General features: G+C 40.9%; 1 protein-coding gene across 1 annotated transcript in view; it reads left to right on the plus strand.

Moving 5' to 3' along the window:
* UGT8 (UDP glycosyltransferase 8) overlaps positions 1–10,516 on the plus strand; it is a 30,906-nt gene extending 20,390 nt beyond the window's left edge. Inside the window, exons 2-5 of the mRNA XM_010002854.1 lie at positions 4,851–4,993; positions 6,822–6,898; positions 8,027–8,246; positions 9,517–10,516. Of these exons, the coding sequence (XP_010001156.1) occupies positions 4,851–4,993; positions 6,822–6,898; positions 8,027–8,246; positions 9,517–9,880 (804 nt within the window). The 3' untranslated portion in view covers positions 9,881–10,516. The remainder of the gene's footprint in view (positions 1–4,850; positions 4,994–6,821; positions 6,899–8,026; positions 8,247–9,516) is intronic.
* Positions 10,517–23,445: the final 12,929 nt, after the last annotated feature.

The raw sequence follows: 23,445 nt of genomic DNA on the forward strand, positions 1-23,445 counted from the left end.
TAAAGAAAAGAAAGGGGTGAGTTCATAGAGGATGAGCCCAGGTGTCTGTGAATGCTCTTAGCGTATGGTGTGGCACCGGTGGTTTCACTGAGGCTGGTGCTTGGGATGTTAGGGTTAATAGGGCTTCAGTGAATGAGAAGGTGGGAAAGTGGCTAAAGGCTGTATTGTGTGGATGTGCTCAAATCCTAGGCAATCAAAATTGTTCTGTGGCCTCAGTGTTTTCTCTTCCGTGATTCAGGTTTTGTGACAACTGCTCACAGCTTGTATTTATTTGCCACTGCTTGTCCTGCATCTCAGTTGTTGCAGTGCGCTTCTAAAGTAAACATTAGCAGTGTATGTGTGAATTAAGTGATGCCATAGTAATAATGCTGATCAAATATCTGGTTTCTTTCATGTGTCAAGATCATAGTCTGCTTTTTTTATCTGCTGGAAGTATCCCTTCTATACCCTGTATGCCACATAAAGAGGGGGAAAAGTAAAGGAAAATACTGAGTTGTGCCATGGCCCAGTTAATTGGACTAGGATGTTCAGAACTGTTTTGCAGCCAAAGGCCTGTGTGGGCCACTTAATTGGATTCAATTTCACTACATCTTCAGTTTAGAAAGTCTGTACTAAGAAGCTGTCAGGAGAAATAAGTTAAAGGAACCTGAGAATAACGGACTCCTCCAGATCATGACTTTGGAGTTCTACATGGAGGCAGTGTAATTTCCATATTGTCCAGTTTCCTCTTTTTTACTCAACTCTTAGATATTTAGCTATGTCTAGTGATCCTGTTAAACTCAGGCTGTGTTATGTGAGGAATTACAGAGGTGTATGAGAGAAAAACCCTTGTCCTAACAAGTGTGTAGTTAATTTTCTGCAGCCCATGGGCAGTACTGATCTTCAGCACATCTCTGGGGAAGCAGAATGGAAAGGAGCTGCAGATCAGAAGGCAGGCAAGCAATCCAGTCTTAACTGCCAGTATAGTGTAAAGCTTAAGTAAAATTAGGACAAATTTGGAGTGGGGAGAACCACCTTTCAGTTGATGTCAAACTATAAAAAGCTGAGTTGAAACTCTTCTTGATCTTTTTGAGATAGGCCCTGCATGCTTCTGACCCTGTGTGATGAATCACAATCCTATTCCTTCTAATTTAGCATCCTGAAAGAAACCCTGAGGACAATTTCAAGTGTGTTTTACTTCTGATTTGGGTTGACCAGGCATCATCGTGCTCTGGTGTGGTAGCCCATGGTAGTTATGAGGCTTTTGTTTTCTCTGAGCCAAGTCGCTGCGTGTTGCACTTGTGTTAATCGTTATGTACCTCTTGGATCAGAGCTGGTTTATCCTTACCAGCTCTGAACATGGCAAACCTTGTTTCATTTGTCTGTTCCACAGTGTGCATCTGTCTGTATGGAAAGCTTGCTTGGTTTCTGAAGTTGAAGTCCTTCCGTGCAAACTTCTGTTGAATGGATCACACTTTGAGAGCTTGTGAGAATGTGTTTTGTGTTGCCACACTTAAGAAATGGGGTCAGGAGAGCGAGCACTCAGATAATAAGCTTCAGTTTATACAAAAGAAAACAATTTCCATGGCATTGATTTTTATTTTTTACTATAATCCCGTTTAATACTGCAAGCAAGTTATATCTTTTGAGCCTAATGGCAGTGTCTTGTCTTGCCTGTCAAGATCTCAAGTTCCCCTTTGTAAATGTTATGTTACACTGAAGCAATGGGATTACCTTCAAAGGCAAGGATTACAAAGGTTTGCGTATGAAATTGGCTGCAATAAGTGAAGCAGTCAACTTTACTGTTGCACAACAATAAAATGCAAAAGCTTGTTTGTAAGGTGACACTAATTTCATAAGTAGTAATTTTCCTTTATTTTTTCTCTGTTAGACTTTAAGTGCTTAATAGCTATTTGTTATTATATATGGGTTTTTTTAATGCTATTTTAGAAATTCTATTAGAAATATTTTCTACCTGTATGTTTATATAATGATGTATAATTGTTATTATGGGAATACATCAGGGTTATGAAGTGTCCTAGAATTTCTAAGTGCAGTAGAGCAGTAGCCTTGGGAGCTATTCCTCAGCTAGGACAGTCTGATCTCTAGGTGATTGACCGAGCATAGGTAGGGCTTTCCCATGCTGATTGAGAAATATTTGAGCAGTACTGCCAGCTATCCTGATTTTTAGGCAAACATGCCTCCAATCACAACTATTTCAGCCCTGCAGTTCAGCCAGTTTTCAGTCCCACCTTGCTGTTTGTGTAGCCATTACCTCATCACTTTGTGACCAGGTCCTGGTGGTCTGCTGACACTTCTGGGTGCATCCTATCAGGTCATGTTTATGTCCAGTTCATTTAAAAGCAGCCTAGCCTGATCTCCTACTGAGTCCTTGCTCCAGGCTTTCCCTCTGGTCTGAGGGAACTGGGATTGCTGAAGGTCAGCATTACCAGTAATAGCTGAGATGAAGAAAGCTTCACTGTATTTTTTTGTCACCAGGTTCATCGTCCCGTTCAGCAGTGGACTTTTTTTTTTTGCTACTCATGTACCTCACTGCCCTTCATGTTGTTTTTACCAGATTCAGCTCCAGCAGGCTTTGACTTTCCAAATCCTATTCGTGCAAGCTCAGGAAGTGCCTGTATATTCCCCCCCAGGCTATCTGTCCCTATTTCTACCTCCTGTATACTTCTTTTTCATCTGAAGCTTGCCAGGAGTCCTTTCTGCACTGTATCCCATGGGATTCTTCCAAGCAGGCTTCTGAAGATGCCAGAGTCAGTTCTCTTGAAGTCTGGGAGATGCTGCTGCTGTTTTGCTAGTCCTCTCAGTATCTGGAACTCCTCAATCTTACGGTCACTGCAGTCAAGGGTGCCCCTGACCTTTGCATCCCAGATGAGGTCTTTCTTCTCTGTATGTGAGGTCTAGCAGAGCATCCACTCTTGTTGGCTTCTTCAGCACTTGTGTCATAGAGTTTTCATCAAGAAGGCTTCCAGGAACTTCCAGGTTTCTAAGCCCCTTCAACAAGTATTATGGTGAGTGCATGCCCAATTAAGACCAGAGCCTGTGAAAGCTGGGCTTCTTGCAGTTGTTGAAAAAAAACCCACCTTCTAACAGATAACTTCAGCTCTCAGAATGTAACTTGATCAGATGTCACAAATGGGAAGAGAGCAGTCTTTTACAGCATGTTGCTTGATTGCTCTTCAGAATGGTTTGTCCTAGAGCCCACAAAAAGTTGTTTTCTGTTTAGCTGTAAACAACTGCTAGGAAGTAATTCAAGATGTAACTAGCTGAACCACTAAGTAAAAGTGACTAGCATAATTCTATTTGCATCATGGTCTTAAGTCCTTAAGTAAAATTCAAGGACAAGCTTTAAATCTTGGAAATTTTCGTGTCAGAAGCTCAGCAGGTAATGATTCAGCTTGGAGGAAGGTCACAAACACTTCTTTGCCCCCCTTCCCTCTACTGATGTAGGAGGAAAAGGGAAAAGTACACTGGAAAAGGATGAAGAAAAATGAAAAGTGTGGGTTCTAGAGAAAATGGAAACCCCTTTATTTCTATGTAGCAGAGACAATTGTACAAGCCCCAGTGTACTGTGCAAGTCTTGATTCTACCTGCTGGTTTTTGTGGTAGCTTTTGTGGTTTTGGGTGAAGATACGATAGTGCAGCATTACTCTGTCTGATGTCCTATTTATTACCAAGACAAGAGGCACATTGTGAACATAGCTCTTAATTTTTCTTTTGATATTTCTTAGTGCTGTGCTGGTGTGGAGCAGGCTTAAATTTGGTGAGACAGGAACTTACTCATATCCTGGGAAATATATAAGATATTCTTTATCAGACTGGCATATCTGAGGGGTACAAATTTTGAGTTCTCATTGCCAACAGTTGCATTGGAAAAAACTTATTAAATCTTCACTTACAAAATAGAAGAGTGCACTTAGACTTCTTTCCATCTTTTCCTTCCCCCTGCCACCTCCAGACTTTGATCTTACAGGGTGGCTGTCAGGTTACACTGGGAGATTGAGGTTTGTTCTGTTTTGAGAGTGTTTAGGAGCGCTGTAGCGCTCTGCTTTCAGCATTGTTGCCTTCCTTGCCTCACCTGGGGCAGCCCTTGACTCAGGAGGGTCAGCAAAAATTGCATTGCAAGAGACTTGGTTTCAGAGTAATTGTAAGAGGAAGATGCACTTAAGGATATAAAGGCCTTTTGCCTGTGTTACTCTTAAGTATATTTAAGATAATACTGCTAATTTGCTGTGTAAGAGGCTCACAGGTCTAAGAAAGATAAAATACATAGGTTGAAGAGAGAGGGACATCCATCCTTGTACTCTACATACAGGAGTATTATTCCTGGTTCCTCCAAATTTTAGAGCAGGGGGGAACTGAAAGTCTGTTTTGAAACTTTGGTTTTTCAAGTTGTGTATTTTTACAAAATGCAAAAAAAACAACCCTTTTGAAGTACTCTCACTTTCTTTAAGGCTAGGAATGACACAGTTAAGTCAAGACATCATTCATGTATTTCCTGTGCTGTACTTTTGGGCTGATACTGCCAGAGATATGTTTATATTTTGCTGAGTTAAAATGTAATGTGTAAGCTTGTGAATGTGTGTCAAATGATCAGTTAAGAAAGGACAAATTGTCTTATAAAGCTGGTTGTTCATTTGGAAGCTAAAACAAATCCAGAACAATTTTGCTGTTTGTAGTCTGTACCATGGATTCTGAATCATTGAGAAGTTGTACTTGGTGATTTCTAAAATGTTTGACTCAACTTGGCTTGTGAAGTAAAGAGACCAACAACTGTTGGTTCTTAGCAATGTTTATTTGATCTGTGGTTTACCTATGTTTCTGCATTGCTCAGTGCCAATTTTCTCTGACAGGATCTCCAAATGTGGGTGAATGGTGCTAATGAAAATGGCTTTGTCCTTGTCTCCTTTGGAGCTGGAGTGAAATACCTGTCAGAAGATATAGCCAATAAGTTAGCACATGCCCTGGCAAGACTGCCTCAGAGAGTTATTTGGAGGTAAGTGCAATCATAGGTGTACTTGTGGTAATTTGAAACATGCTCATTTCCTGCTGTCATCTTGATCTATAGTTGCAGAAGCTGAATTTAAGTTAGTCTGCGTGGCACAGTGGACCTCACTCTTTGAAAGACACTTTTCACAAATGTTGCAGTCCCCCAGTAATAAGGAGGAGCAATGATTTTGTGGCAGAGTAAGGCATGGGTTATCCTTCTATGCTGAGTTTGTATCCTAGAAGAAACTGGGACAGTAAAAAGAGTCTGAGGTTGTAACATTTGTGACATAATGTCATCGTTTCTGATGAAGAAACCACCCCAGGGAGCAAGAATGGCATTCTGCTGATTTAATTCTAGATTTTCTCTTTTCCTTTTTCTTCCCTTTCTCAGGCCTCTTTTTTCAGTAAACAGACTTTAATAATTGCTCTTCACATGTATTTTTTCTGTGAGAAGTTAGAAGGAGAAAAATCAGCAGGAGTAAAAGTCAGTAACAAGCTTTCTCTGTTCTAAAAACCATCTCAAGTGGCACTCAAGTTACTGTAAAAATCCAAGAGCTGTTTAGTCAGCTCTGCTTTGCATGTAGTTTGGCTCTGGAATACACTTCAGAGAAGTTCATGTGAACCACTGGTTTCCAAATAATCTCTTAAAATTAATGCCTACTCTCCTTACTGCACTTGGGAAGTTGTATTAGCTATTGAGCATCCTGTCCCCTGTCATGTCTTAGGGATTGTTTTCACTGCTGTGTGTAATTGAAATTGTGAACCCCAATATTGAACAGGGGAATGGAAATTCTAGCTGTGACAGAGCCCCTGATAGTTGTAGTAAGACCTCATCAGTTTTTGTTTGGAGTAGAGCTGCTCTGTTTGCTTCTTATGAAGCCTGCAGCACTGCTTGGCTTGTAGTTAATTATTTATGCCTGTTGATCTTAATGTGCTTTTTTTGGTTTTGTTAGTATGGTTTCCCTGGAATATTTCTCTGCAGGAAAATATCTTTGATTCTTTATGAAGTTTCAGTTCTAATGCTGTAGCAAAAGAATACTCTTAAGTCATGTAATGGAGCTATTGCAAAGCAACATATCGTCTAGTAGTAATTTTTTTTTCACTCTTTTCTGTGTTTAACTTTCTATATTTCTATACTAACTGTATATAATAATAGGTAAATCTGTTTGTACTTTGAGCCCTTAATTTATGGGTTAAACTTTTCAGGCCACCTCAGGAGAGCAAAATGTTGTCATTGACTTTCAGGCAATTGAGCAAGTAAGAAAAATAGACTTGTCTCTTAGCTTGGTCCCCAACTTTTCATCAGTAGCTCTTTGCTTCTTCAGTTGAGCTGTCAGCCTTTCCCTTCTTGCTGCTAGTAACTGCATTTAAACTGAGATGGTAGCCAACTGAGAGGGAATGCCTCATTGATGGTGGGGATTATTGTGTGCTGAGGGGGATGATCTTAGTTGAGTCACTTACCTAGGACCAACCAGGGTTTTCAGTAGAACGGTCCAACTTGGAACCGTAGAAAGGTTATAGAACTTCCTACCAGTGATAATAATGAGATTTATGTAAGCTTTGATAAGGAGCTAAGTTGCCATTACATCAATAGAAGACACTGCATTACAGGCCAGATTACAAGGAAACTGAATTATGAAAACAGAGTTGGAAGTTTTTGGCTATTCAGTGTTTTGGTTGAGTCTATTTTGTTTTAATAATGAGTAAGCAGTGTCCCTGTGTAACTGGAGATCTACCTAAGGCTCATGGATCATCTGGTTTGATTATCTGGTTTGATTTTCATTGGTTTTAGAGGTCTTTAACTCAGCTTCTGTTTGATTATTTATTTTTTTTAGGTTTTCAGGAAACAAACCTAGGAATTTAGGCAACAATACAAAGCTTATAGAATGGTTACCACAAAATGACCTCCTTGGTGAGTATAGAGCATATATCACTTACTCTCACTCAAGTTTGGATTGCTCTTCCAAAAATCTTCTACTGAGTTATCATTATAAAGCTAGGAAACTGTCTGTAGTAGCATTTACAAAACAAAAATATAGAATTAAAATGTCAAGATTGGGATCAAACACCCTTCTGATGTTCTTTCTTTCCCTGGTGCTAACTCATTTTCCTTCTCAAGTTAACAGGGTGGAAGAACCTAGTTATTCCAAAGACCTAATAAATGGGGAAAAAAAAAAATGACAGGTGTTCTCAATGCTATGGAAGCTATGGAGCTTAAGGAAAAAAAAGTATTAAAGCTAAATAATTAGTGATTTTCTTGAATCTACTGTTTTAGGGTACTGGTGACTGTTAATCTCTCTTACGAAAAAGCACAGTGTTTTTTTTTCTTATTTAAAGGGTAGCTGAATACGTTGCAGGTCATGGAATATTTGCGGTTCTTTGGGATACCTGGCTTTTGGTGTGTTAGCAAAACAGCTCCAGTGCTGCAATGGGCTTTGAATGTGTGTAAACATGTGTGTGTCTGTGTGCATGTCAGCAGGAGTATTTAGTGCAATGTCGTGACTAAGCAAAAGACTTGTTAAAGCAGGTGATTTGTTTTGGTTACCAAATTGCTCATTTTGCCATTATATGTATATTATTTTCAGATCTTGCTAGCCTGTAGTAAGGCATCTGAAACTTTAGAGAGAATGCAATTTCAATTGCCCTGTCATTAAGTAGCTTTTATTTCATATGAGTAATGAGGAAAAATGCTTGCTCTTTGGTTCACTTATACTGATCAACTGGCTGTAGTCGCCACCTGCAGCTACTCGGGGGTAAACAATGTATGTTAATTACTCCATTAATGAATTCTACACAACTTGTATACATGAGAATTTTCTTTGTGTTGGTTGTTCCCACTCTCTTAGTGTATAAGGAAATAAGCTAATGCACATGTAATGTCAGTGGAGCAGGTTGAAGGAGAACTTCATAACCAGTTGCCTTCATTTTTGCCTTCCTGAATTTCAACGTCAGAAACATGGTGACAAACATGTTGTTTCAGTAACTTTGCATTAAGGAGATGTAAATGTTTTTTTAATCTTCCTGCCTTTTCTGTTTTCAGGTCACTCTAACATTAAAGCTTTTCTTAGTCACGGAGGTTTGAACAGCATTTTTGAAACCATGTACCATGGGGTCCCAGTGGTGGGGATTCCCCTTTTTGGAGACCATTACGATACTATGACTCGTGTGCAGGCCAAAGGCATGGGAATATTGTTGAACTGGAAAACTGTCACCCAGACCGAGTTGTATGAAGCCCTAGTAAAAGTTATTAATGATCCCAGGTATGGCACGAGCAATTGTTTCTTGCTTTTAGTTTGAGCTTTTGCTATGAGATACATGTGCAGATACAGAAGCTTTGCAAGATAAAAAAAAGCATGTTGGCATTTCTGTGTACAGTTAGGGCAAGTCCTAATTCACATGGTTACTCATGTTCTTTTTGCAACAGTTGCTGTGCGAAGGGCAGAGAGATTATAGAAACAAACCTGCCCTGACTTAATCCCTGGTGCAGACCCATGTCTCTTTCTGTCTTGATTGCTCCATATTTAGCTGTCTGTTGTGCTGCTTAAGGGGTCCAGAACAATATACACCTGTAGGGTGGCATGTTTGGATTGGAGTTAAAGTTATGGAGGTATTAAAAGAGTGACTTTTCTAAAGCTTCATGATTTGATTAAAAAAAAAAATCTCAAATATTTAAAGTAAGAGAAAAGTCACTTCACAAGTTAATTCAGATCTTTTCAAAACATCTGATGTTCAGCCCATCTCCAGAGTATAATGACTTATTGACTGCTGCTAGTTTTGGAGTATGGTGCTGACAAAGCTTCCTGCTTTCATGGGAGCAAAGTCTTTAAGTGGTGCTTGCCTAGGGTAAGGAGAAACCTGTAAGGAGCAAGCAGCAGATCTTCAGGGAAGGGCAACATCACTCAAGAGCTCTTGATAATGTCACTGGCATCACCTTTCCTGTGTGCAGCCCTGCTCTGTAGAGAGGCAAGTCTTGCATGAATAATGTGTCGACTCTGCAGCTTCAGTAAGAGGGGAGAGATCGGCTTCAGGGGGTGCCCTGCTGAGAAACACAGTTTGAGGCTGAACTCTGGACCCAACTGGAATTAGTCTTATTATACAATCAAAACTGAATTTCTTCTGTTGTTCTTTCTTTGTCTAGTAATTCAGTTTCACAACAGTGAAAATGAGTGATGGGTTAGACAGGGTATGTTTCCGCTTTGCAGTGGGAAGAGCAAATGTGTCTTGCTTGGTAGGACTGTTTTGGATTAGATAAGATTCCCTCCTGGCAGCAGGTCAGCTTGGCTCTTTATAGCTTTGCTGGAGGGTGGATTTCTGCTTTTCTAGTCATTCTTTATCAACAGGCTGTAGGAACTGATTGAAGGACAGAAGATCTGTTGTATCTAGCTCTCTATGCTGGTGGTTGTGAGTCCTGCAGTAACACATTCTTTGATCTGCAGAGGCTTAAGTATATTTATATGGTTGCAGACTTGCATTGCTTAGAGCCCTGATGATGATTTTTTCCTTTTTTCCCTTCTTTTTGCTTCCCTGCAGCTACCGGCAGCAGGCCCAGAGGCTGTCTGAGATTCACAAAGACCAACCTGGTCATCCTGTTAACCGGACTGTATACTGGATTAATTACATCCTCCGTCACAATGGAGCCCAACATCTACGTGCCGCTGTTTACAGCATCTCTTTCTATCAGTATTTCTTACTGGATATTGCCTTTGTTGTACTAGTGGGTGCTGCCTTACTTTATTATGTTTTGGCCAGGATAACAAAATTTATCCGCAAACAAAGCAAACATCTTTGGTCAAATGACGACCATAGCGCTGTTAATGGACATTACCAGAATGGGATCCCAAATGGCAAGTATAGAAGAAATGGCCACATTAAGCATGAAAAAAAGGTGAAATGAGCCAACTGCCCCATGTAAAGTAGTAATGAATCAGATCAGTAATCGAATTTTATCGCTGTAACTTAGTCTAACAACTACTTAAAACCCCAATAAGCAGTTCTAACACTCCCCTTCAGTATGTAATATTATGTGACAAAATTCTACGGAACTAAGAAGTCTTTAAAAAAAGAAAAAGCAAGCACAACCTAAAATGGAAAATTTTCTTAATACTGATGCAGAGAGTTATATTGGCACTGAAGTTTTTAGAAGCCTTAATTCTCTCAAGTTATTCAATGCCCATATTTATGGTTTTTCAGTTTGTAAAATCTAAATGTGTGTGTCCCAAATAAGGAAAGTTTTCTTTATTTGCAGAAGTTTTTTCCTTTATTTTTAAATTATTTTAATATATCCATCTTTTAGCCTGAGAGTACTTTAGGAGCTAGCTCTGTTTCCTTTGGAGGTTCAGCATGTTGTGTCAGAATGCTGTTTAAAAAAAAAGAACCCAAAACTTTTTCTCAGTCTTTGTGCAAGAAAGACAAGTTGCTGACTGAGAACACAGACATTTAAAAAAAAACCTTAAAATGAGCACTGAAGAAAAATGGCAAAAATATGTAGTCATTTTATTGATAAGCTGCATGACTCTTCTGCTCACTACCAGTACTTGGGAGAAAAGGGTCTTGAGCAATTCTGCAGTATGTCTTAATTTTTAATTCATACAAAATTGTTTGTTGCCTTTCTCCGCATATATAATTTATGCCAAGAAAATATTAGGGAGTTTCTATTTCAGTTTAAAATGTGGCTGTGTGGGAAATAGATTTGCATAATGAAGAAAAATAAATGAAACAAAGAACAACAAAAAAGGAAATCTAGCCCTGTGCTTAATGCAGAAAGTTTTCTAATGGCCTAGAGCTGTGCAGCATCAAACCACTACTTGGGGTTTGTTTAAGAAAAAAAGAGAAAAACACCCCCCACCATCCCGAAGTTGAATGTCTTTCCTATTAATTCTCATTATTAAGTTCTTCCTAAATCACAGTGTTGTAGATGTTCTCTTTCAATGGTTTTATCTGGAAAAATATTTTACCTTCTATTAGTCTGGGCCACGCAATCCATGTTCCACATAGTTGCCAATACAAATTTCTTGGATGCGGGAGGGGAGGCTGTTCCCCAGGGTGGGTGACCAGCCTGCCTCCCAGCTCTGGCAGGATGTGTGGGGTGAAGCCCGGCCACCCCAGCGCAGGGTTTGCAGAGGTGGTCGTGTCCCCCTTCCCCTGCTACGGCCCCTCCTTGCAACAATCTCTCTCAATCATTGTAGACGACACGGGACGCTGGCACTGGTGTGCACCTGAGGCGGGGGCGTGGGGTGCTGGGCCCAAAATCACAACTGCCCCGTGCAACCTGAGTTGGCAACTATGAGTTAATTTCCATGTCATTCTGTTTACTTGGAATTTGCACTACACATGTTGTGAGTGTATGCTTTATTTATTTGTAGTTGTAAATCCCATGCCTGAAAGAGAAAGGGAAGAAATCCATTGACATGGTGTTCACTAACACGGGGAGAGCTGTGACGATGACAGGATGCTGAGATCATCTTCATACACAGTGATGCAATATTTCACTATCATTCCATCAGGAGCCTCTATCCTATAGCAATAATAACAGTACAGATATGTTTCTAATATACAGTACAGCTACTTGTACTGCTTTCTGAATACTTGAAGAAAATGGTATTATAAATAAGCCTATCAGCTATACCTTTTTACAATCTTGCAGTTTGTGGCAACTTAAGGAGCACACAGAGGCGATGAATGGTGGGATGGTAATAAGACTTCGAGTGTATGAATGACTTGGTTTAAATGGGTTTTTTTTGGCATTGAAGGTACAAAAGCACTGACCGGATGATTAAGAATAATTTAATCTCCACTGTGATAAAACTTAAGCAATAAACATGGATTTAATAGAGAAATTCTGTTGTTGGAAGTATATTTTTATTGAAATGGATGCTGTTTATTTTAAGTACTTGTTATGTGGGAGTGTATATAAATGGATGTTTATTAGACTGCACAACTTCTTTCTTCTTAGTATATATACCATGATGCATGATAAGTACTGGAAATCAAAAATTGCTATCGTGATGGTAGATTTATTTGCTTTAGGACTGTTGAATCGAAGACAAAACACTTGACTGCATTTCTTTCTTAAGGCAGTTAAATTTTCTTAACATTTATGTAAACATTCCTGGTAGAGTGTTTTTTCTGTATGCATTAAGTTATACCCGTTTCTTAGATCACCTAAACTATAGAAATACCTGTTGCGTTTAAAGTGACTTTTCTGTAGGTTCTAATATGATCTGAGATTGTAGTTATTTTTTCATTTCAGTCCCCTGCAGAATCAAAGGAACCTGTATTAGAGAGGGTGGATAATGGTGTGTGTGGGAGACACTTGCGCAAAACATCTGGCAAAAAGGGATTAAAACTGGTGCAAAATGAGTCACTTCTTGGCTGTTCCTGGGGCAGGTGTGCAGAAGTCCCTAGGCAGGGCAGCACAGCTGTGGAACCTGCAATTCTTACTGCTCTCCCAAATATCTGTGTGTAAAGAAAGGTACCAGGAGCAAACAAGAAGCTAGCAGGTAAGATAGCCACAATAACAGTATAGGAGACAAGTGCTACTTGAATAAAGATTTTCAGAGAAGCCTGGGACACTTAAGCACTCACTGTAGGTTTTGGTGTTCTGCTTTCTGATGTCCTCTGAACAGCTCAATGATTCAAGAAGAAAGCAGCCATAGAAACAAGAAAGTTTTAATTACCACATACAGAAGTAGGTTCTGGAGGGTGGTTATCAAGTATTCATAGTTTAAGGAAGTCAGTGAATGTGCCAGCAATTTTTTCTTATGCCCCAGATCACTTGCAAAATAAGTGTTCTGTTACTTCTGTGTTCATCTCAGATGCTCTTGCAAGATTCCACTTTTCATGAAGTTATGTTCTGATTTTATTTGATGGCATGGTAAGTAGGCAGTGTTAGCTATAGTTTCATTTGTAGTGCTGAGAAACAATTAAAATACTAGTGTATGCCTGCATGCATTTCAGCAAAATCTTAGCCCTGTTATTTCCAGGGTGCTAAATTTTCCCTGTTGTGCGGGTGTACCTGTAAGTGGGTTTATTGGTTTGAGATGTAATTAATATGTGCATCTCTATTAGTAGGAAAAGGTGACGATGATTCCCTCTGAAGGTCAGCCATGCTTCGTTTGCTTTTTCAGAAGATATCAGAGCTTTTAATGGATTTGAGGTGTTTTTAATGTCTTGACAAATGACTCCTACCTTGCTGAGCAACACTGGAGATACAACAACAAACACAAGATGTGATTCTTCTTAGAAGTGACAACATTTTTTACATAAAGATACTGTAACTTTTCCTGCAGTTATTTCACAGCGTTTTTTTCTTGGAGATGGATTTCTGTTTTGTGAGGTGGTAGGAATGTGTGTTTAAAGATGATTACAACAAATCCAATATCAGACAAGAAATTGTCCATGGTGTTTTAGTTTGTGTATTGGTATATGCAGTGCCCATGCTTGCAAAAAATATCAGGCTGTAGTACTATGAAATACTCAAATTTGTTGTTCCCTGGGCTGGTGATAATCTCTTGATTTCCCGGAAAGCAAGCAAAACCTCTAATGAGAATGTTCATTTATGTAAGTATGAGAGAAGAGTCTCTGAAGTAGTGATGCTGCCCTTTATGTTAAAGGTCTAGATGTGTTAGAGAGCAAAGGTGAAAGCTACCCTATTACATTTTGGTTTTAAACAACTGTGTTGAGGTTGTTGAACAGTTCAGAAGTAAGATGAAGGATTAGGATGAAGATCTTGTGAGGGTAAGGAGGGGAGCAGCAGGACTTTTCCTCAGAAAAGTTTTATGTTTGCCTTCTGTGAGTTGTTTTGTTCCAGAGCTGTAAAGAAAACCAAAGAATACATTTTATTTTTAAATTCTGGTCCAGCAGCACTGGTAGGACAGAGGTAGCTAGATTCAGAAACTCCTGTCTTTCATTCAAAACCAACAACAGTTGCTCAAGCACACGGTCTTCCCCAGGAATATTTGATTACATATTCCAAATCTGCTCTGTGGATGAACAATGGGAAAACTTCCCTCTTTGCCATAGCAAGCAAATGTTCCTGTGTTTCAATATCAAGAATCTAGGGAGGGGTTGGTGCACAGCCAGCATTGAAAACTGAACAGATTGTTGAAGGAATGATAAAAAGGCATGTTTCAAAATACTTGCGTAACTCCAGACTGCACACTGAATCATGATACAGAGTCTGAGCTTTTACTTACCTGTTTGATCAATACTGTTTGTTATGCATTGAATAGAGACAGTCTTAAAAGAAACTGAATTTCATTTTCTGAGGCAGTCTCCTGCCTTTGGTAAATACCACAGACCAGTGAAGGCTTATTTCAGCCTGATGAAAGCAACCCTTTTGGTAGTCCAGAAGTGCTTTATTGTGGAGGGGTGGGGGGTAGTGGTGGTGGTGTTTGCCTTTTAAACAAAACACAACCAATGCTAGGTTTTGTTTAATGGTAAAATAGCAAAAATCAGTGTGCTGTACATCTCTGCTGCCCTGGTTACCCTGTAATGACACAAAAATTGGTTAAAAAGATTGTATTTAACATATGTTGAGAGGACAGAAGCCTGAGCAATAGTTAGGGAAATGTCACTAGTTGATTTAAGTTCCTCTTGTCTTCCCATGTTCCTTGCAGTGAAGAAGATACATTAGGCTTGTATTATTTAGGTATTACATAGGAGTTACATAGGAGAGGAGGAATACCAGGACTTGCTTGGCATGTCATTGTGAGCCAGTGCAGGAATTGCTCCACAGAACAGCACTGTACATTTCAACATAAATTGGGGAAATCTAGATTGCAGGATCTCTTGATTAGTGTGTGAAATGGGTGAACCACAAACAGCCCACAATGAGATTAGAAGTGCTGTCATGTTAAGTACTGCTGTATGAAAAATACAGATAAAAGCATCTACTTAAAGAGCATAATTGCACTGTGTGGAGCACTAATTGGCTTTTTGATGCTGGTATGATATGTTAATGGAATAGTTGTATGTCTAGGTGTAAGATCTGAGGCTGTGATTACTAAAGCAAGCAACAATGCAGACTAACTTTGCAAGTGAGCATGATTGTTGGCAAACAGTTTAACACATGCCTAGTGGTATTTTTAAACCAGATGTGTTTTACCTGTCTACTCAGGGCCCTCTATAATACTGTGAGTGTTCATGTGGTGTTTTCAGCTTGCTGTTAAGGTTTGTCTGATTCTTTAGTCAAATATGTCCTGCTGTTTATTGAGTCTGCTGCCTAAACACCATCTTGATTTTTGTTTTGGCTCAATTTTTGCTTGGGAAATCTTTCATTTTTACAGAAATGTGGTCAACATTCAGCAGTCCAGAGTGTTCACTGACTCCCTCAGTCCTTGTTCTCACTACTACCCCAGGTCACCTTATTGCAGAAACAACTTAGGACTTTGCTAAGGGTTGTTTTTTACCTTCTTCAGAGTATTTCTCTAGAGCATATTTGGAGACTTTACTGATAGAGAAGGAATAATTCTGTATGTGGTCTATAAGTAACATTTTTTGCAGAAGAATATTTACGTAAATTAATGCTGATGCTTGATCATCTACTTTGGCAAGGTTTGATTTTCTTGCCAGATACACAGTTTAACCTAGCTTTATTATGTTGCTTAATGGTTTTTCTGTGAATGTTACTAAAACAGTTTTAAATACCAAGATCTACTTCGTACAGGCAAACTCTTGGGAGCAAAGGACTTGGCTACACTGCAATTCTAGTCACTGATGTAGGAGATTCCTGTCACTTTCCTTTTTTCCTTTTCTGGATGGGGAGAGAAATTTGTCAAAATGCATTCTAAATTAAGATGATTTCGGAATTCATCTGTTAATCCAGACTGAGAGACTAGCATGCATCTTGCAATTGGTGCAACTCTGTGATAGTGACAACAGAGGAGGTGGAGAGGGAGTCATTCTGGTATGTCTGTTCTCCTTGCTCTGCTTGTGGTTGATTACTGTGTGACAAAACCAAATTTTATCAGAGTTATGTAGTTCATTATCTGATTTCTCTGTAAACAAACATTACATTGCTGCACATTTAAGAATCACCTAGGACAAACTAAAGGTCAAAATACTAACTTATTATCTATGCTTCTCATTTCTGTTACAAAAAAAATAAAATCTTGCCAGATGTCATAAAACTGACAGGTTACTTATAAGGGCTGTGAGGTCATGTTGCTGAAGATGTAGGTATGGGCAGTTTCTTCCTTTGTAGAGAAATCTTTCACTGTGGAAAACAAATTGGTGAAGCTGAGATGAGGAAACTGGGAGTAGAGAGGTGTGCTGGAAAGACTTCTTTCCACATCAGGAAGAATTCCTTGTCCTCCTTTGCGAGACACAGTGTTGCACTGGCTGGGCTGAGCAGTGTAATAATTAACTTGAGAGAGAGCAGCGGCACTTTGTGTTTACTTGTGCTGGTGTTAGAAGAAAATGCAGAATTACATCAGTTGTTCGAAACCAGAAGGGGCAAGGGTGATGTTGGAGCTCCTGACCCTTCTCAGTAATTTGGGTGTGAAGTAGGAGAGAGTAAACTTTGGCTATGTGGCTGGTTTGAAATGAGCTGCAAGCAGTCGGTATAAAAAAGGTCAGTGTCCTCTGGGTTGTCTTAATGCACATATCAGCCCAGTGCAAGTAAACTGATGAGAAGTTCCTGCAACTCCCTGGTTTTTGGCCACTCTCAACAGATTAAATGGGCAAAAGATAATTTCAGAAATGGACAAGGAGAGGAATGGAAAATATTTTACCTAAGGCAAAAACAAGAGGCAGGAGAGGTGAAAGGTGTGTATTGCACCAGCATGAGGCTGGAGTAACCTCTGTCTCAACAGAACTGTGGTGTGGTGAACCTGATGTGATGGAAAGATCTAAAAGAACACAAGAGCAAAATTGAACTTGCTCATGTGCCTTTCCCAATGAAAAGAAACTCAAAAGAAACAACACACTTAAAATGGATTCATTACAACAAAATACTGTCTTGCATAATATGCAATTAAGCTGAGCTGTTGCCATTTAATGTGAAACTTCAGCAGTAACTAAGAGTCATAGAATGGTTTGGCTTGGAAAGAACTTTTGAAGGTCATCTAGTCCAACTTCTCTGCCATGGGCAGGGACATCTTCCAGAGGTTGCTTGGGGCTCTGTCCATTCTGGCCTTAAACACTTACGGTTTGGGTTGGAAGGAGCAGCCCCTTGTTGTAGATGTCTGAATGTTTTAGATATATGGCCAATAAACAAGATTATTTTCTGGCTGAGGTTTAAAGATTGCACACCTTCCTGTCTACTCAAGACTTGAGGAAAGAAGTAGATAACCAGAATTGGGAAGCAATTTGTCCCCTTTGTCACTGCAACACTTTGTCCTTTCCTTTGGTACCACTGGTATCACTTGCTTGGAGACAAATAGCTCAGCTTGGCTTTTAAGTTTCAGTTACAGGTTGAATCTGCAGTGCTATTGTATTGGGCCTTAAAGACCATTCATGAGATTTCACTTTTCAAGTTCGGGCCAAATATTAAATCCCCACACAGTGAGTGAAGAGGTGCTAGATCTCCAGTTTACATGCTTTTATTTAATTTGGTTTGTTTTTTTTTTAATTCTCATAGAGTGGCTGAAGTTTATACAATCATTTTCAAAGCTCAGTCTGGAAAGATGCACCAAATTCCTCTGACAGCTTCATAGGAAGAGAACTTTCACATTCAAAATGTAAACAAATTGTTTACCTCTTGAAACAATGCAGCAGATCTGTGATATTCTCAGATACAAGTTTGGAATAAATTCCCTTCTTTGACTCCTGTGAGATTTACAGCAAGAAAAAGATTTTTCAGCTCTAGGAGATGCCCACTAAGAAAACTCTTCATGAAAGACAGCAAATATATCTGGAAAAAAATAAAGTTCTATAACGAATTAAAGCATTTGCTTCTTTTTATTAGAGGTTCTTTCTTATGCCCTGCTTTTCTACTTTAAGTATTTTTTTCTATATGTTTCCATATCTGCCCTTTCTAGTCCAGTAGCCTTTCTCACTAGAATTTTAATGCCTATAGTTTTTATGTCCATCAAATGTTGGTTTGCCACATTGCTAGAGCCCCTTGGTATTTACCAGTCCTCCTGGTCATGCTTTCCTGAGTACTGCTCCTGGTGGTACCATAACTATGCCAGAGGTTGTCCCAATGATTCCATCCCAATCCTGCTTATGCAAAAAGCTGCGGTAGCTCCTTCATACCCCTTACATCCTGGCTGGGCTCTGTTGGCTTTCTGTTGCTTCAGGGAACGTTTCCAAGCTTGGATCTAAGATGTTAAGTTTGGTTGCATTGCAGATAATACCTTTCAACACCAGGAGCCCCACCTATAAGTTTCCTGATAAAAGACATGTTTATTTTGCTGTTTGTTTCTGTTGCTTTTGGATCTGGAGCTTCTGTCTCAAGGTCTAGGAGAAGGTGCAGTGTTGGGTCTTTTGGTGACCCTGAGAAAAGCATGACAACACAAGACACGTGAAGTAAAAATCTGCTTTGCTTTACTGGAAAAAAGATAAATATTATGGGGTGTTTCTTTAGATAAAATTGTGGGATTTGTAGTGATTGATTGTAAAGGCAACAATTTTTTTCTTCCTGGATCCCATCACTCCTTACTTATGTGCAAGTGCTTTTTATGTTCTTTTTTGGGGTCTCCTTGCCACTGGCCACTTGTTCTGCCATGAACCCCCTGCCTCCTTGCTTTTGCAGACACATCTGTTTTTTTTGTGGAGCTGCACTGTAAACAAAAGCAGTGAGAAGATCCAGGTTAAAAATAACCCTACAGAAGAAAACCGAGGTCATTCTCTGTTTCTGTTCAGAGCAGCCTTAAAGCAAATGGAGTAGGGAAGACAGCCATGGGTGTAATGAGGGGCAAGGACCATATGACTCCACACTTCTGCCAAAAAAGGCAAATGAATCCACACCTATGTGTGGCATTTAAGCTTCCTAAGAGGCTCCTCAGCTTAATTATTTTTCCTTTTATTTTTGTAAAGATCTATTTAGTGGACATAAAGGAAAGGGCACCCATAAACATTCCAGCATGTCCATGGGACCACCGATGGAGGAAGTTAAGTGTGCAAGGAAAACTTTTAGTTAAAGTAACATTATGGGTAGGACAACTTCAAGTCATACATAAATTGTCATCAGTGATCAGATCTTATAAAAGCAACTTCCTTTAGGACAGGTTATTCACAGATCTTTGACCACATTCTTACCAGAAGCTTTTTTCTTCTTTACCTAATTCTCAGGAAATACCCCATTCTCAGCTTACAAGGTACTGAGAAAATGCAGAGTCTCTTGAGTAGATGAGAGACCAAGACAACTTTCTCCACTGTGTTCTGGGGCCCTTCAGATCAGGAAGGGCCACAGGTAGCTCCTGTCAGCAGCCCGTGGGGTCCTCTGGCCTCTTGTGAGTGTTTTCTCCTCACACCACGGAAGTCAGAAGCCTTCTGCTTTCGTGGGTGTATTTTGGCAGAGCAGACAGTCTGCCAGTGACCTCTGGATGGCTCTGGGATGAGAAGCAGCTATTTAGCCTTGGCTGGTGCTGCTTTCCTGCTTGTCTCTCATCACAGTGCCCAGTCAGGCCAGGATGGCCATACATCATTGTTTGGTGAGTATGTCAAGTGAGTACTTGTTTTTTTCTGGCTGTTGATCAACCTTCTCCTTAGCTACTTCAACACAGGGCATTTCCTGTGCTCATAACATCAGCCATGGCTGCTGAAAGCATCTTCAGGGAGATGATCTAGTCCCACCACAGTGTGCTTGGTCAGCAGCCCCTCCTCAGAAATTATGCTCTTTCATTAGCCTGGAGACCAAAGGACTCTCATGTAGCAAATAGACCCAAAAGTCATAATCCAGGGAGGAGAATGATCCACCTGGATCTGGATGATAGTTCACCCTTTCTGTCTTTGTCCATCATGAAACTTTTTTGTGTGGAAGAAGCCTGTATAATGTGGTGTTCTGGAAGCTATTTTGAAGGGGCTTCAGAGCTGGGGGAAGCTGGGAAAGGGGAGTGGTAGTGGCAGGAGGCAGTCAAGGCTCTCTAGTGAGCATATTCTCTTATGAGTCAGAGGAAAGGTAAAGGCTTCTTGCTGGATCTTCTTCTGGAGTGAAACCTCTTTCCTTTGTGTATGGACCCAAACAACTTAATCGGATCTGTTCTTATGGACAACTTCTGGGCAGTCCTGCTTTCCTGCATGTGGGAGGAAAGGACTATACTGTTGTGAAAGGTTTGATGCTTCTAGTTGTGTAATAGAAGCCAACGTGTCCAGCTATGTGGCTTCCCATGCTGAGGGCACACCTGGAGTTATGTGCAAGGTTGCTGTGAAGGAAAATGAGACAATTCTTGAGGGGGGAGGGAGGAAAAGCAGGCATGTGGCCTTCTCCTTTCTCTTTGTCATGCAGTGTCAGGATCATGTTTTTCAAGCTCACAGGCCTTCGAATCTAGGGCTGACCCACTGTGGCACTGAGTGTCTTTCTAGTCTGCCTCATGCTCCTCCTATGTCCTTGAACCCCTTTTCAGACCTTTGTCCTCCAAGAAAAAGTGCACCCTGTGGCTCTCCTGCAGTCAAGCTATTTCAGGACACAATCTTCACCAGTGTGCAGAATTTTTCCTGGTCTGCTCCAGGACAGAAGGAGCTATTTCAAGTCCAAGTTGGATGGGGCTTGGAGCAACCTGGTCTTGTGGGAGATGTCCCTGCCCATGGCAGAGAGGTTTGAACTAGATGATCTTTAAGGTGCCTTCCAACCCAAACCATTTATGATTCTATTTCCACTACACGTTAGTTATCTTGGGTGATGTTATGTTCTTTGTAGGGGTTCCTCATGGATCCCCCTCATGTCCTTCCCTCTTTCAGATATTCCTGGCTGCCATTTTTCAGATATTTAGTGGCATTTAGACCTGTGATGTTCTGTTCAACATCTTTTATGTACCTGCAACTTACCAGCTTGCTGTCCCACCTCTGTGAAAATGTGGTCTTTGTGCAATGCCTTTCCAGAGGCCTTATTTCTGGGGATTATGAGCTTGTTTCCTTATGCTACAAAGAAATATGCCAATAGTGCTGCTACATTGCTTCGTATTTCTGAGTGTCATTAGCAGCTAAGTCTCTCATGGATGATGATGATGCAGGAGAAGACAGGTGCTCTGTGCCACATGGGAGCCCTTGAGGACAAGGTGCCAAGATGGCAGTGCTGAAATCATCTGCTGGGAGGGGACAGCCTTTTTCTTTTACTGATAGTTGGGACATTGGCTAAATCCCAGTATGAGAATGGAGAAGAAGGGAGCTGTGAGTGTGGATGGTGTTTGAGTATAGCCAGAGACTGCCTAGCTCTTCAGGTCAAGGTAAAACAAAAATACTATTCAGGCTGAAAGGCTTCAGTAGAATACTTCTTGATTTAAGCATTATATGATTTGACTGTAAAATACCAGCATCAGCTATATTCTAGGCCGAGTTACTTGAATCCCCACCATCTTCATAAAATGAAGGCAAAGTTGTAGGTCCATTTCTGGTGTCTGTAGGAGAGCTGGGTGTGGAGAAATAGGTCAACCATATCTATGTGGTTCAGAAATCCCTCAGTACGGAACAATTAGTTCTCAGGCCGGGAAATCTGCAAGAACACTATGTCCAGTCCCTGCCAAAACATAGGACCTCAGACAGGTACATCGTGTGTTGTCTTAGATGATTATCCCTTTCAAGATACCAGTCATGCAGAGCAAACCACTATGCTCCTTATTTTCAATTTGTGTCAGCCCTGTTCAATTCCATTGAGCTGAATACCAACATTCCTACAGGCCCTGAAGCATTTCTCCTCTCCCCTTACTGCCTTGTGTTTTCCTCTTTGTGCTTGGCCTCACTCCACAAGAAATCTGGAGACACAAGGACCTCCCAGAAAAGTCCTTGCTCAACAGCAGTTCACCTCCCCAGCACCCGCCAGACGTGGAAAATACCATGCAGAGGGTTACAGGCATCGGAAGGGGCAGGAAAGGGTGCTGCCTTCTTCTGTTAGCTTGTGAAACAAGGCGAGTTTGTTTTCTGTGCTGCTTGGGTTTTGTGGTTAGATTGCTACAGCAGAGCTTGGTGCTCTGCTTGGCAAACTTCAGACCAGATCAGTATCTGAGGAAGTGCTTGGTGAATATTCAGGTCCCTGGGAAGGGCTATTAAGAGGTGCACAAGATAAAATCTTCAGATTTGCTGGAATTACAGGAGGAAAGGAGCTGTCAGGGAAGGAACCCCTGAAATGCTCAGTGAATAGAGGTGGAGGGGGCTGTGTGGTCCAGGGGCAATGGCTGTGGAGTTAAGGTATCTCAGGTATTTATAGGAGTTGAGGTTGCCCAGGTGTCCAAAAAGCTCTTCTGCTGAGACCAGATGGTCTGCAAGATAGCAGCTTTTAAAGTGGAAGAGGTCACACCTCTCCTGTCATTTGGAGTCACCTTTGCCTCATTTTGCACAACTGTTGTGTGTTGCCCCGTGTTTGAATGTTGCTTTTTGCTCCAGGCATTGCCCAACACCTGGATTTGGGTGGGTGATGGCCATGGGTCCATCCTGTCCCTCTGCACAGCTCAGGCAGGGCTAGGACAAGCTGCAGGAGAAGCTGTGCTGTCCCTGCCTATGGGAGTACCCAAGACAGGATCTGGTTGGGAACTTAGAACCAAGCATTTTGTGGAAGGGGAAAAGTGACTTTGTTGGCATTGAAGGTATCAACTTTGGGAAAGCAGAGGCCAACTCCCCCTTGGTCACTCTGTGAAAAGACAAAGTCTAGGAGGAGCTAAGACTGTACAGAAGGGAAGTGTTTTAGCTAAAGAACCATGTGGAGAGAAAATCAGATGGATGGAAATAGACTAGCAGAGTATTTAGGCTGGCCAATTTCTGATTCTATAGTGCAGGACCTGAACAGTCTTTTAAGTGGAGTTAGGGGAGGAAATTCTTCTTGGTTTCATGCTGGAGCTTGATAAACCTCCACCTCCTGCCACACACATCAATTTTAAAAAAAGACCCTTTGCCCTTCTTGATTTCTGGGCATTTCTGAGTTTGAAAGTAAGTTGGTTAAAAGTTTGTAGTGCTGAAACAGTCTGCCCCTTTGCTTCTCTCTGTTCCAAGGGAAAGCTTTCCTCAGCAATACGTGACATTTTGCTTTAAAAAGGCGTTTTAAATGGCCAGAACCTAAACAAAACGCCTTGATCAGCCTAAGCCGGTGTTTTCCTTTGAGCTCCCAGTTCTGTTAAATTTTTGTTCTTCATTAGAAGTAAGCTTCTGTACTTTTTTGGAGAGGGATGAGGAGGAGCAGCAGATGCCCGCACCCGTGTCCGTCTGTCTGCATCCCCCGTGCCAGCCCCCTCCGCACCGCAGCTCCCGTTTCAAGCCACTGCAAACACCAGCATCCCACGGAGGTGTTTCCCGCAGCACGACTGCTTTCCCCGGAGGCAGCCGGTTAGAAACCCGCGGCTTTTTTTTCCCCCTCCACCTTCCTTTTCC

This window comes from Chaetura pelagica, unplaced genomic scaffold, assembly GCF_000747805.2.
Source record: "Chaetura pelagica isolate M959 unplaced genomic scaffold, ChaPel_1.0 scaffold1098, whole genome shotgun sequence".
Classification (NCBI taxonomy): Eukaryota; Metazoa; Chordata; class Aves; order Apodiformes; family Apodidae; genus Chaetura; species Chaetura pelagica.